General features: G+C 44.0%; 3 protein-coding genes across 3 annotated transcripts in view; 2 read left to right on the top strand and 1 right to left on the bottom strand.

The window, feature by feature from the left end:
* The window catches only part of LOC130538986 (chemokine XC receptor 1-like), a 2,094-nt gene extending 2,025 nt beyond the window's left edge, over nt 1-69 (top strand). The window contains exon 2 of the mRNA XM_057057053.1: nt 1-69. This exon is cut by the window's left edge and continues 1,521 nt beyond it. The gene's annotated coding sequence lies outside the window, so the exon portion shown is untranslated.
* A 218-nt stretch (nt 70-287) lies between these two features.
* LOC130538988 (chemokine XC receptor 1-like) lies at nt 288-2,437 on the top strand. The gene has a single exon (XM_057057054.1). It carries the CDS (start codon nt 372-374, stop codon nt 1,359-1,361), a length of 990 nt encoding a protein of 329 aa, XP_056913034.1. The 5' UTR covers nt 288-371; the 3' UTR covers nt 1,362-2,437.
* A 9,339-nt stretch (nt 2,438-11,776) lies between these two features.
* neurod6b (neuronal differentiation 6b) lies at nt 11,777-14,830 on the bottom strand. The gene is made up of 2 exons (XM_057057432.1): nt 14,491-14,830; nt 11,777-14,290 (listed from the first exon to the last, which is right to left on the bottom strand). Exon 2 carries the CDS (start codon nt 14,283-14,285, stop codon nt 13,284-13,286), a length of 1,002 nt encoding a protein of 333 aa, XP_056913412.1. The 5' UTR covers nt 14,286-14,290; nt 14,491-14,830; the 3' UTR covers nt 11,777-13,283.
* Between the last annotated feature and the right edge of the window lie 322 nt (nt 14,831-15,152).

The following is a 15,152-nucleotide window of genomic DNA, read 5'->3' as shown; positions in this document are numbered from 1 at the left end:
TTTTTTTCCCCAGCTATGCTCTATTAAAAACTACTGTATCGTGTGTTGTGCATGTATACACAATCAACACTCTGGATGATTTATTTGTGATGCCATCAGTTTGATTGGTTTAATATAACTATATTTTATTCTTATCCTTTTGGGTAACAAGTTCTCACTAAAAAGAGCAAGTCTGTACTTAGTAACAGTAATAAACAAAAACAAAAGTAATGGGAAGTTCATTTTAGAGTGACTCATTATGAAGCAAAAAGAGGAAGTTTAGTTGTTAAAAGAGACACTTCGAGAAGGAACGCCTTTCAATGCCGTTAGTGTGGTTAAAGGATTAAGTGCCATCTCTCTCTCTCTCCTACAAGAAGACTCCTGATAACACCATGAGTGTTGAGGATACAGACTTTGACAATGATTTGGCCATTCTTTGTGACATATCAGACTTGGAATCCATCACTGGCGCCATCTTCATCCTGATCTTCGTGTTCAGTGTCACAGGCAACCTCCTCGTCCTTGCCATTCTTCTGTTTGGTGAGAAGCTCAAAAATATCACCAGTCTGTTTATCCTGAACCTGGCCTGCTCTGACCTGGTCTTCACCCTCACCCTCCCATTCTGGGCCTACTATCAGCTGCACCACTGGGTGTTTGGTGAATATGCGTGCAAACTCCTGACTGCCGCCTACATTGTTGGCGTGAACAGCAGTGTCATTTTGCTGACCGCCCTCACCGTGGACCGGTTCGTCACGGTGGTGCTGCAGTGGCCGAACGACCCTTCGAGGAGGAAAAGGTTTGCGGTGGGCTCCTGCACGGCTGCTTGGCTCATCAGTGCTGCAGCATCCGTGAACGATGCTATAACTGTCAAGGTGGAAACTCAGTGGAACAACTTGTCCTCATGCGAAGACACCTCTCCGGAATCTCATGTCAACCTAGGCTATTACCTCCATGTTTCGCTGCTCTTCTTCCTCCCTTTCACCATCATCGTGTTCTGCTACTCTTTCATCCTCAAGACTGTCCTGCAGGCTTCCAAAAGGGGAACCTACTGCACCGTGGTAATGATTTTATGTATTGTTGCAGCCTTCTTCATCTGCTGGGGTCCGTACAACATTTTGCTCATCGTCAAAAGTTTTTATAAACCCCAAAGCTGTTACGCAGAGGATACACTGTACGTCGCCTACTCTGTCTGCCGTATCATTGCATACTCGCACTGCTGTATGAATCCGCTGCTGTATATGATTCCAAAGACATCCAGAAAACACATTTGGAGCATTTTGTGCTGCAGGAATTCAAAGGAGAGAGATAATGTTGCTGGACAGAGCACCACTACCATGCACAATGCAGCATTCACAGTCCAAAACTCTACTGTGTTCTTGTGAGATATTCAGTGTTTTGTGTGTTTGTTTGTTTTAAATACATCAGTCAAGCTTCATCAGTCTTATAAATGAAGCTAATCTAAAAATACAACAAAAGGGGAACCGAGTAAAGCTTTACATGTTTGCAGAAGTTTTACTGCAGAAGAGGTTCTATCAACAGAGAAAGTGGAAGAGAGCCAGTAAAGGAGAAACCAAGCTTCAAGTAAAACTAAAAATTCTGTTTTGATATCAAGCCTTTTTTTAAAAAAAGAAAAAAGAATCACCTCATTTCCACAGCAGAAGACAAGACAATAACATGATACAAGTGTTTTACAATTTTTTTGTTTTTCCACTTACTATTTCTAATCAAATTAAATATTGTATTTTAAATAATGGCATCAACTTGTGCACACAAATACGACAAATTCTGCTGAAGGATTTTGTCCTTATGGGCTGCAAAAAGGCTCTTTAAGGCAAAAGAAATAGTGCTCTTTACACATTTTTTGCTCTTGCTTCTTTTGAACCTTTTAATTCTGTCAATGTACTTGAATGGTTGAGTAGTGCGACCCCAATGGCTCCACGGGGGGCCCCAGAGAAGAGAGTACAGGGACCGCTCAGCAGGCCACTGTAACAGCACTCGTATCTGTCTCTGGGGGTAGATTAAGCTTAATTAACTAAACCATCCAGCACGCTTGGATGAATGAGTACAAGTCAAGGGCAGAGCAGTCGCAGGCGTGCTCACACATTCTCTGGCAGCCACTACAGAAGATTTGGTTTACAATTAGGTGATTTGCTGTGTTTGAAAACACCAAATGATGACCAAAATGATGATCCTTAATTTGATGCAGCCAAAATTAATAATCAATAATGCTGAATTAAAAGTCAAATTCTGTGGCTTTTCTTTTCTTTTTCTGTTTCGGGCCATGTAGGCAACCCTCACCTCGGTCTTGCATACACAAGACAGAAACAATTACATTTGCCTCCTTGGACAGGCTCAGCTGATGAGAAGTGTGCTCAAAATATGCTTTTTGTAAATTAAACAATACGAGACAAGACTGTTTTAACGACATAAACCATTAAAAAAGAAGTACAAAACATTACTTTGCTGCTCTTCTCTCCCCCTCCCCTCCCCTCCCCTCCTTTCCCTTTCCTTCATTTCCTTCCCCAGATCATTTTCTTAGCAAATGATGTTGTTGTTCCAGTCTGTTTTTAGCCACAAGCTACACAGCTGTTGCTGTTTTCTTGTGTCGTCTCTGTTACTAGCCCTCCCTGGCCTTGGCATTCACGCCCTGCTCCTCTTTTCTCCGGGGCAACACTGCCTCCTCTTTCACTTCGGCATCTCCCCCTTTAATTTCAGTTATCTATAACAATAATTATTCCGGCCATATGTGAATTTAATTGATGTTTTTTTTCCTTTCTTTTTTTTGCCCAATGCACGCATGCATGTGTATGTGTATGTGTGTGTGTGTGTGGGGGGGGGTTTGGTACTAATAAAGTCTTGTTATATGTTAATGTGGACTGTCAGCGTGTCAGCATCGTCATCATGACCAACTGTTTTAGTGAGCAAATACAGATGACTTAATCCTGGAACATCAAATACTGGCGTGGGTGACATTTTGCTAATGCAGCTCATCCTGATTAAATATGTCATGGGAATAAAATGTAAAAAAAATAAAATAAAATGATTAGATACATGGTTTAACACACAATCATAGTTGACATGGATCTATACATGGACGTTGAGGTGCACTTTGACCTTCATTTCACCACTAGAGAGCACACTAGCGCACTAGTTCACCATCACTGAGCCACATCACCTTTTTCCTCTCTATACGCGTAAATAAATCACTGCACTATTCTAAGCACATTCAAAAGTTTTCTCTTGTTATATAGTTATATTCTTTTGATGTACACTCGTCCCACATCATCACCATTATCTTTATATTTTAGGTTCACCCTCCTCCTTCACCTGCTGTTGTCAGATAGAGAAGAACGGAGATTAACTATCACGGCTTAATTAAAAAATCAAACATCTGGATATTCAGACTGGGCCTGCTGTAGAAATGCGGCCGCCTCTTATAAGAGTGGCCATTTGTTGTATCAAGCAGCGCGTCCTGATGTTTTTCTTGCTACATTTTCCCCCCATCTGTCCGATATGAAGTGTATTTTTAACTACCGTACTTAGATTCACTTTTCATATCAGATTTAAGGTTCTTTAAGTGGAGAAGAACCTATGTGCAGCATCTAGACTTGGAAATTGCCCGAAAAAGTTACCTGGTTGGGGGGGAAATGTGTGTTTTTATTCAAATATTTTTTCATGCAAAGGTTTAGGCCTCCCTGACAACTTGGTTTTTTAATTTGTCATACCATAACAATGCCTCTCAGGGTGAAAAAGCACAAGTGTCTCATCCTGCTGTGAAAAAAGATCCTTTCTTGGATGGTCCTGTTGAGAACTGGACCCCCAGACCTAGCTGGCACCGTCTACCCAACACTCCACCCGCTGAGCTAATATCCTACAGACACCTCTTTTTGGCTTAGCCCTCTGTATCCTCAGGCAGCACCAGCTGCCGTCTACCTCCGATCGCACCCCACGCCCTGGATGTGTTGTCCTCTACCTGCTTCATTCCTTCTCCTCCTCCTCCTCTTCCTCCTCATTTCTAGGTGTTCTATCACCCCCATTGTGGCCTCAACTTTCCTAAAGGTGAACAGAAGTGATCCTCAATAGCACGGTGCATGACTAATGGTGGAAACATGTTAAAATCATCGTAGAAATGTCCTTGGGAAGACAAATGAATTTTCAGCAGAATAATTAACTTAATTAACAAATTTGCATGCATATTCATCAGGGCCATTGAAGTCTTTCCAGCTCAGCTTGATGAACGTTGCTGTGTAATAACCAGCTCATTTACATTCTGCCATCCAGCGCCATTTGTGTGGATTACAGAGAAAAGGCAATGTGTGTGTGCGCGCGTGTGCGCGTGTCATGGAGGAGTGTGCTGTATCGATTTGACACACCGTGTTATTGAATTTATACCCTTACACCTTATATGCACACTGATTCCGAGGAAGATTTCATGCATGCCCACATTGGTGCACACATATTTCGCAGGCGACTGTGCCTTACCCCCGTTTCTCCCCTTCTTCCCCGTTCCTTTTCCCTCCCCAAACCCCTTCCCTCTGGTGGGCAGTTCTTGGCACTGATCCTGAGTCGTAAACTCTCGCGGCTCGCCAGACTGTGCAGTGTTAAAAACGTGAGGCCCTCCGCGCAGCCTCCCCATATCTGCAGGGCAATCTTTAAAGTCAGCAAGGTGTGACGGCGCAGACTGGCAGCTTGGCAGCCATGCCCGAGGACACCAACACTCTGTCAGCCGTGAACGGGTACCGTCGCATGCACTCGCCTAACTAATACGCTCGCCGTACATGTGCCTTTCTCATGCCTCATCTGTGCCAGTCAAAGACAAAGGAATTCATTATTTATATATAAAAAATCATATGGTGTTGTTTTGTGATTTAACAGGATAGAGTTAATTGGGAATTTCACACATGCTAAGGTAACTAAGGGCGAGATGATCCAAATGAATTAGAATAGGTTAATTACACTCTTTTGCTGCGTGTGACCTTGATGCGGCTGCACAGGGAAAAGTTGTTTTATTTGGATCAAATTTCTCAGAAAACTACACTGTCAACAAAACGAGAGAATGGTAACTTTTCAATAATGCTTTTACAAAGGAAAAGTGGAAAAATATGCCCTATGATTGTCACACATCTCACCAACATATCAATTTTATTTACTTAAAAAAAAAAGAAAAAATGCCCAGAAATCGCATTTGCGCCTTTACTATAAGCCGGCAGTGTCCTGCGATCTTGCAGGAGCAATTATCACATTCGTTCATTACATTTTTTAAAAGCTGCATCACCTGACATGTAAGAAAAAAAGTTGTGATATGCCACGTACCTAACTCCCTTCGCCTCTGTGATACTTTCTCCTACGCGTTTCGCTGCCAACATATGTTTGACACTTGAAGCTGCTATCATAGCTGGAAGTGTGAAAGAGAATAGTTGCAGTAATATGCTGTTCTTGAGTGTTGTGATGGGGGAAGATGATTTTCAGACACAGACCTGGTGTTTTTTTCCAAGGCTTGTGTGTGTTTGACTGTAAACATAAGTGAAAATTGTGATTGAAAGTCACAATTGAAATTGAAAATTTAAATATATATATATAAAATCTTTTTCAGCCTCTTTACTGTGTTTCTGACGCTTCCACTGAAACGGGACAAATACAAACCCACGACTGAACTATACAACTGAACTTCAAAACAGGGCTCATCTAAACCAAAATGTGTCACGCCGATGGGGGAACATTTACAGAGCCACAGCCACGATTTTATGATTCATAAGAAATATTCACTCTTGGAACATGAAAGCAGTTGATGGAAACAGCCAGATCCCCCACTGAAGACCCGTGTTGTTGTTTCTCTTCATGTTTGTTCCTACATCTGATCTCTGACTGCGCCTCACGTACAGCCAGAGATATGGATGATAAAGGCGATCTGGCATTTATATATAGAAGAGAAATGTGGCTATAACACAAGCGGAAGGGCGTGTTTTTTTCGGCACGAGCAGAGTCTATCAGAAAACTAACTTGTATCTCCTTTGTGTCCCTTCTGAGGCAGAGGGGCCCGCGTTTGACGCCGGTGCTGTTTGATGGTGCAATTGATGAGAAAGTTCTGAAGAAAGTCCCAAAGCCTCAGAGGAATTTGATTACCTCCATCCATTATCTGCACAGTGAGCAATCGTGAGGCTTGCCATCTGTCATCCGTTTCATTTGCATCGTCAACACCTGCCCTGCCTGTTTATGCCTTCACGTTTTTTAGAAGCTGTCTATTATGGCGAGAGGGTGGTGGTTTGGGAGGAGGGTGACTTTTCCTTCTAAATGCATTAATTCCACAAGTTCAAAGAACATATTGAGTGGCAACCACTGGGTTGATGTCTAATAGCATTTGGAAACACACCTTTTACTGCAGCAGGTTGGAGGAAAAAAATTCAAGCACTATGCTAAGGTAAACACACTTTTACTAGATAGGTAGGTAGGTAGGTAGGTAGGTAGGTAGGTAGGTAGGTAGGTAGGTAGTAGGTAGGTAGGTAGATAGATAGATAGATAGATAGATAGATAGATAGATAGATAGATAGATAGATAGATAGATAGATAGATAGATTATCACAAGAACACTGTGCTGCATACATTCACTCTCCTCCCTCCCTCCATCCTCCCCCATCCATCCACCCCATCTCCCATATCCCCAGGTGGTGCCGACGGCTGCGGGGCCCATTAGCGTCAGAATTCTTGCCTCCAGCAGGCCATGCGTGTCCCGAGTGACACATTTTTGGACCTACACCAAGAATCCAACCCTCACCAGACAGCTCACTTTCCCTAGTGTGTGTGTGTTTGCATGTGTGTGTGTGTGTTTGCGTGTGTGTGTGTGTGCGCATGTGTGCGTGTGTGTGCATGCGTGCGTGTGTGTGTCAGGGAGAGAGGGGTCTTGTGAACGCAGCATGGGTCCCACAGCAAATGCTTGAAAGGCAGTATGGGACAGATTGGTGATGGCACAGAATTGCCCAGAATAATAAAAAGAAACACAAAGATATTTTACATAAAAAGATCATACGTCAACGGGACGACGCTCCTGCCAGTTGGGACATTTGTTACAGTCATAACCTCCCACAAAAATCCTCCTGTCATGTCTCAGTGCTGCGTAAATTGTGGAAAAGTCTCCCCGCGCGCGATAAATTAATTGGATTTTGCTGATGCGTGTTGTTGTTCCTTGATAATCTTTGCCAGCTGAGGCTTGTGTACCCAATTTCCTCGCCCGCTCGTGGAAAAACTACTTCAAACTGAGACTTTCAGATTGAGCTCCAGCGTTCCTTGCGCGCGAGGTGTCGCTCCAGTTTACCTGATCTGAATATATACCCGTATTTGAGGGTCAGTGAAAAGTCTTATCAGTGGTGATTATGATCCAATACGTTATGAGTTAAGAAAGAGCAGCAAATCTCACTACAGCTATTATGAATGGATTCTTTCTTCATACTAATAGATAGTTAATTATGAACCTAATGACTCCTCACAAAGCGCTATATAATTAGTCTAGATGAGCCGAGAAAGTTCCTACTTGTTCTTACATGTTTAATGTTGGCGATCTCTCATTTCAAAATGGGAATGCTGGCGAGGGTGGTAAAACATTAGTGTCAGCGCTGCGGCAGAGAGATCTATCCATGGATCCATGCATCAGTGTGGCCTGTGTGTAATAATAAGAAGAACAGGATGGATTGGAATCTATTAACTACATGCTGTTTTCCTTCTAATTTTATAAAGATACAAAATGAAGTGCTGAAATGAATCTTGTCTCGAGGGTGTGACAAAAATATGGACATAAACAAATGAGTCACATAGTAGAAGCGGAGCAGAGAGCACCACACGGTGTTCATCGGTGAAACCCTTCAAATAGAAAAACTCTGCTGGCCATTATATTGTGAAAGAAATGGTTGTTTTTTTATCTGAAGCTTTTTAGTTTCTCATATCCTTGAGTGCTTCTTTGATGTATATGACCATCTTCACAAAACCATATGGTGTTTTGTAACGTACCCTGACAAACAACATGTCTGATGTGAGTAGTGTGATTCAACTGTTGTTGAGAAGGAACCTACATGGTGGAGCTCAAGAGTCTAACTCCTGGATCCAACCCTGACAGATACAATTAGGTATGGCTCTTTTAGCAAATGTTGTACTGACCATTAACATCTGATACACAAGCTGAGGTCCACTTGTAGGTGAGAGGCAGTGATGAAGTAGAGCTAAATCAAGCCAGATTAAGATCCTAGACGTATAACTTGTGCGAACTGGACTGCATCATCCCTTACAGGGTCATGGGGAGGGTGCTAGAGCCTATCCCAGCTGCATAAGGCAGAGTACGCCCCTGAATGAGTCGCCATCTCATCCAGGGCCCAATGTGAACATTTAGGTGTTCGCTACCCTGCCCGAAATGAGGCTCAAACAAGTAATTGACCATAAATCTAATTTTGATCGGGTACACCTTAATCTGGCGGGATTTACATCATTATGAGTCTTGTTACATTCTGATAATTAGCACATTGTTGCCATATTGACTCACATTGAAAGCGCTTGTGGCGATATGACAAGTGTCAGCCCATAAGACCAACTAAATCAGGCTGAAATGGTGTGGAACCCAGTCCAATGATGGTCTTGATTCAGCAAGATTTTCCCTTCGGCCAACTGGTATCCCTGGAATACCACTTTCCTGAGCGAAAACAGTTGTCTCCCTGGTAGGAGGTAAATCTATCTATCTATCTATCTGTCCGTCCATCGGTCCGTCTGTCTGTCCGTCCATCCATCCATCCATCCATCCATCCATCCATCCATCCATCCATCCATCCATCCATCCATCCATCCATCCATCCTCCATCCATCCATCCTCCATCCATCCATCCATCTATCTATCTATCTATCTATCTATCTATCTATCTATCTATCTATCTATCTATCTATCTATCTATCTATCTATCTATCTATATCTATCTATCTATCTATCTATCTATCTATCTATCTATCTATCTATCTATCTATCTATCTATCTATCTATCTATCTATCTATCTATCTAACTCTGCAGTACCATACCTACCAGATGCTCTTGTTTGCAGTCAAATTAATCTCAACCTCTTCACCCAGTAGCACGTGTTTGTGAATGTGCCCTGAAATAGGGTGTTGCTGGGGTGTCAGCAGATCGCACCCCTGTATCCTTCCTCACCTGACCCAAAACCCACCCCCCGCACACGCTTCCCGTCACACGCACTCAGAATACCCATAGTCAAAGGGCACAAACCACAAAGGTGATGTAGCGACAGATGCTCCCGTCACATACTTAGCATATCTCCACCTCCAGAATAGTTCATCTGCAGGAGGCAGTCTGTTCTCTTTCGGCGCCACTATTCATCACTCGTTATTTCCAACTCCCAGGTGGGGGGGATCTTTCACCGCAAAACCGCAACCAATATTTTTCCAATCTCACCAAATATTGTAATTAATACCTCTCCTCTCTCCTTCAGGGCCGATGTATCCCCCTCACCCACCCCACTCCCGCCCCAACCCTTTGGTGCCAAGTTCACCAATAGAGAGAAAGTACTTCCTGTGAGAGGCCAGGCTGGCTGCCAGCAGGACTGATCCACCAATCTGACATGTTAATGAGATCCTGGCCCAGGGTACCAGGGTGTCAGTCCTCCTCTGCAGCAGCATCAGCCCTGGCCTGACCAGCATACACACAGAAATAAATATATATGTACCATATATATGCGTGCACAAATGAATCAGAGCCACACACAGGCGGTTTGAGATGGGGGGGGGGGGGGGGGGGGGGGGTTCAGCTCCTTAAATCTGTCTAATTAAAACACAAATCCCTGCACTCCCCTCACCCACCAACCAAATCCTCTTTTCCCACATACACACACCATCACACCCCCACCCTGCCCCAGCCCCTCTGCCACCACCCTCGATTCCGCAGGAGAAATGATTATTAGGAATTTAATGGGGGAACGTTTCCCATCCCACACCATCTGGGGCCTGGGAATGGCGCAAAAACCCAGGATGCCTGCCGACGTGTTGGAGAGTGCCATTTTCATTTTTCTTGACTCCGGGTTTTCAGACAGGAAAAAGGCTCCTAATTACAATAAATTAGCATATTAGAAAATAATACAATACACTTTCCAGAGGTGTAGATCTGGGAAACTTTTCGCTCAACTTGCATGAGGGTCGCTGGCATCCTGCAACTTGTCCCTATAGAAGCGTCGTGTTTGTTTTGTGCTAATTATGACACCTCGGCTCATTGCAAATTCACCTCTATACGATATATATCCCCCATTTCTGTCCTTCACCTCCCACACAGAGCTGGTCCATATGCTTCCTCTGTCTCCCTGCGTCTTCCACAGTCCCCCACCCTGCCAAACCCCCTAACCACCACGACCACCACCCCCTTCCCTCCGCACAGTGTAATGAGCTGCAGGGATGCAGGGGTACATGTACCAGATTGACCTGGTGCTAAACTGTGGCACGCCACCCATGCTGACCCTACGGGAGTTAAATAATGCCACTCCACCACCCCTCTCACAACCACCCCCCATCCCACACACACGCACACACATACTCTCCTCGACTTGCCTCTCATGAACACACACATGTACAGACTCCAAGCTGAAGTCAGCGAAGGAGATAAAGGAGGCCTGGTGGTGAAGGGCAGTGGAGCTAAAGAGGTGATTTTTAGGGTCTCGTGGGGATCTCTGGTAACCAGGTTTGGAGTGTTTCTAAGAGGAGGAGGAGGAGAGAGGGAGTAAGGGTAGAAAACTAATTTGTGATTTGTATTATTTTCAACACTGAGCTTTTAAAAAAAAAAAAAAAAAAAAAAAATTCTGCTCACCCACCGAATGTCCCACATCATTTTGACCTGCTAAAAATGATATATTTCTACCTTAAAAGACTGCTGGATCAAAATACACCAGAAGCCAGGGCATACATGTCTCAAAAACAATACATTTTTAAAAACTTTTTAAATGTCCGTTTTTTTTTCATACGCGGGCTTATTTAAGGTTTGTGCCAGTCACCTGTTCTCCTCTTCATATAATATCATTTTGATAAACAGAAATTTTTAGAATTAATTTTTTGCAAAGAGATCACTTTTACTTTTTGATGTTAAAAGCAACGCGAGTAATTAACGCCTGGTTGTGCTGCGGGAACTATGGGATTCAATTAAAACAATATATTCTAAGGTCGACCTTTAGGAGAAAGTGTGTTTGCAGCTAAGCCTCAGGTCTAACAAAATAATATTTAGGGTACTTTCATAGAATTATAGATTTCAAAAGCAATAAAATAAATATTTTCATCGATGATAAACATAATTACTTTCCCTTTTCTCTTTTGATCGCGCGATTCTTCTTTTAAACTCCGTTTTAGAGGATCAAATTTAAAGTTGCCAGAATGTCAAATCAATTTTATTTTCGTTTCTTTGGAGCGCGACCAGCTTCTGCAGGCGCTGCGTCCCTGCGGGTCTTTCTCCCCAAACTGGGAGGACTGGGATCAGATGCGCATTCGGCTGCCATCCAACACCTTGTGGGCATTTTTGTCACAAATCAGCCCTGTGAGTGATTGGATTGACGTCCACGATCGTAAGCCAGAAAAAAAGAGCCATATGTAGAGTTTCAGCTCGATCACATTATATAAAGATTCGCGCTTAGCACTTTAACTGATAAAAAAAAGAAAAAAGGATTTTAAAAACGTGAAAGTTGAGTTGATTCTGATACGCCTCGGCTGCTTTTCCAATCCAAACCTCAGAGAAGGAGTCCATGTCTGACATTAAAATATAATAATGAATGAACAACGTTACGAACTTGTAATTTATTTGTGTGTATTTTTTGTGCATTTTATTTTTCTGACAGTCAGTATTGTCAAATTGGTCATCTTCGTGCTGGCCATCATTTTCACATGAAAGCTGAGAATCTGTGCGACAACGTAAAAGCCTCGAACAGCATCTTTGTTTTATAACGACAAAACACATCACAAAAACATGAACACGTGACTTCACCAAGAGTTCGATCCATAATTTCTGGTCTGTGTGAGAGAGGGGGGTGGGGGGTGAGACCATGGTGGAGGTGGTAAAAACAAAACAAAAATGAAGTATATTCCAATATTCGATCATCATTTTGGACAACTTACACAAGCAACAGAATCGATGAGCGCAGCCACCAACATTGGAGCGTCGCAGCCGCTATTCAGCGGGAACAGACGAGTGTAGAAAGTACACAGCGCTGTTCCCAAACTTCTGTTGCATATGTATGGTCAGCATCTCTGTTTTTAAGGCAGGTTTTCGTTCACTTCACACAGAGCGAGTCCGTCTCCCCTCGACCCTCAGCTGCATATACAAGGCAACATAAACCGACTTTAGCAGTTTGAAAATTCATATAAAATACTGTTGGATTTTACAATAGGTGTACAATATAATATCCACATTCCAGTTGACAGACTTCTTAAATTAGCTTAAATAAATAAATAAATACGATCATCATTTACATACACCTGATCACATCGATTTACTCCAAACACCAAGTGCATCTACTCTGTCTGCGCATTTAGGACCGAATTAGACCACTCGTCCCCCAGATATAACACATGCACGCTTCAGCTGTGATCGTGTGATTTAGATATTAGATTATCCGAAACGGCCCGCTGAAAGGGAAGTACACATGTGTCATTTAATAAATAAAGATTGCATTCGGCTGTCTTGCATAGATCGATTGACCTTCATTGCTGACAATTTCGAGATCTGTCCCTGCCAATACCTTCCTGCAACAGGGTTCCTTTCTTCTTTATTTAGCTGATTTTTATTATTTTTATGCGAAATCATGAGACGAATGTGTTGTAGCCCTGATTAATTAAAGACGTCCAATTACTTGTCCGTTCTGGGTTATCCATATCATGGCGGACATCCGCTGTTCTGCCTCTGAAATTGTAAACAGTCGGTGAGATTTGTTTTTAGAATTATGGAGACAAATGAGCTGCACTAAATCTGAGGCTAAATCTAACTTTTCGTCACATAAATTCGAACATCGGTCGTCTTTCTTTTACTGCATATCACCGATTTAAATTCAGCGGGACAAGAATTGAGCAAAAATGGAAATACTTAATCAGTTTCGCAGAATTTTAACTGTCAAAGAAACATAAATAAATAAGACTTGACATTAAACACATAATAAATCAGCGATTTTTTGTTTTTGTTTTTTTTGCAGCGCATCAGCGTATCTGCTGTCCATTTTGTTCTCCTGTCAACCTCTGCAAGAACAAATTGCCTCTTTTCTAAACTTGTTAAACTAGTTAAACTTTGTACAGGTGATTAATTGTGGAATGCGCCGTTAACCTCCCCTTGCGGTTGGAAGGACTGGCCGCGGACGTGCAGATCGTAAGGGAAACGGGCCTCTGGGGAGACTCTGTACATGGAGTTGTGCGCAAGAGCCGTGCGCCCCGGCGCGCCACAGTAACGCATGTTGTAGTGACCACTTTTGGAGTACTCTGGATCTTCGTGTTTTAAGGAAAAAATTCCGTTAAAGTTCATTGGGGGGCTCAGCTGGCCGTCAAAATGAGGGCTCCCGCCCTCCGGGGATGGGTTCTCGTAGTAGGGCTCGTACACGCCGCCGTAGCTGTAGTGCCTGAATGACTTGGCGCCGCTGTCCAAACCGCTCCCGCTGTGACCTGGGGGTGTGTTCATGTCTGAGCCAGGGTACGAGTATATGGCTTCGTAGGGCGATCGGCCAGAGAACATGACCTCTCCGTTGTGATCTGTGAGGAAATTTCTGGCGTTCAGCTGCAAACACCCGGCCACCAAATTGGTTGTTGGCTGCGATAATCCTTTGCACAAAGTCTGCACGAAGGTTAGCAGGTCCGGTCTTTTCCCCGCGCTCAAAGTCTCTGTGAGGGCCCAGATGTAATTTTTAGCCAGTCTTAGAGTTTCGATCTTGGATAGTTTTTGAGTTTTTGAGTAGCACGGCACAACTTTTCGGAGGCTCTCCAGCGCTGCGTTCAACCCGTGCATCCGGTTCCGCTCCCGGGCGTTGGCTTCCTGGCGCCGGACCCTGGATCTGTCCATCGGCTCCCTGGCGTGCTTCTTTTTCCGGGGCCCTCTTTTCTTTGGAAGGCCGTCGTCGTCGGGATCGTCCTCCCTGTCGTCCTCATCCCTGTCGGAGATGTCATCGTCGGCCTCCCGCATGGCTGAGTGCGACCTGTCCGGGTTGTGCTGTCGCTCCTGCTCCAGGCTCTCGGGCAAGCTGTCGCGGGAATAGCTGGCACCAAACCGCGCCTCGCACATCGCATGAGATTCCTCGAATGGCAATGTCAACATCTCTCCTGTGGAAACAAAGAAGAATTTATGGGAACGGAGCCCCACCAGCGCCTTGCGTTCAGTTAATTGCCTTGTGAACGGGTCGTTCCCAGAGGAAGAGGAGCAAATTGTCATGCAGGGGCGGCGACACAGTTTTTGCAAAACCAAACTCAGTTACAAAATAATCATTTAACATAAACCCAAAATCAGACTCGGGGATACTCACCTCCTGTCAGAATGCAGTGCGCATTTTCTCAAGTATCTTCTCTGAATCTGCAGCTTCTTCTGTTCTGTGTCCCGCTCTCTTCTTCTCTCTCTCTTTCTCTCTCTCTCCACACACACGCTCCCTTCTCCCTCTCTTTGAGGAATGACACTCATGCCAGTAGCGGGTACCGATGCCATCTGCCGCTGACGTCTTGTGGCAGCCGGGACCACGTGTTCGGCGTCCCACGGGACCTCCGCGCCGCACCGATCATCTGGCAGCTCCTGTAATGGGCACCAGGAGGCCCGCGTTTACCGTCAGAAACACTGAGCAGAGAGGGATAATAACTAATATCCGCCTTTCCTGTTGTAAGAGAGACAAATGAAGGTGTTTCATGTCAGAGAAGCGAGTGTCGTGCGGGACAACCGCAACAGGTTAAACGGCGTCACGTGCGACTCAGGAATTAAAGGGACATTTCACTAGAATATTAAAAGCCTTAACAACGTTCACCACCATCAAAATGACGACTTGTCTTATTTGTTCTTTGCGTTTCATTCAAATAAGGCTCAAGTTGTAGCCTACAATGATCAGCACATGAGGAGGGTTACTGTAGTGACCTTTTACTTTCTGGATTTGGACTGACACAAGCGAGGCGCTCTTGGCTTGCGTCACGACCCTCACAGACG

Source organism: Takifugu flavidus, chromosome 15 (assembly GCF_003711565.1).
Source record: "Takifugu flavidus isolate HTHZ2018 chromosome 15, ASM371156v2, whole genome shotgun sequence".
NCBI classification, from domain to species: domain Eukaryota; kingdom Metazoa; phylum Chordata; class Actinopteri; order Tetraodontiformes; family Tetraodontidae; genus Takifugu; species Takifugu flavidus.
The sequence above is the reverse complement of the archived record's forward strand: the minus strand, read 5'-3'. Positions and strand labels throughout refer to the sequence as shown.

Coding starts and splice junctions, on each gene's coding strand:
- LOC130538988 (XM_057057054.1), top strand. CDS start 372: ATGAGTGTTGAGGATACAGACTTTGACAATGATTTGGCCATTCTTTGT.
- neurod6b (XM_057057432.1), bottom strand. CDS start 14,285: ATGTTGACATTGCCATTCGAGGAATCTCATGCGATGTGCGAGGCGCGG.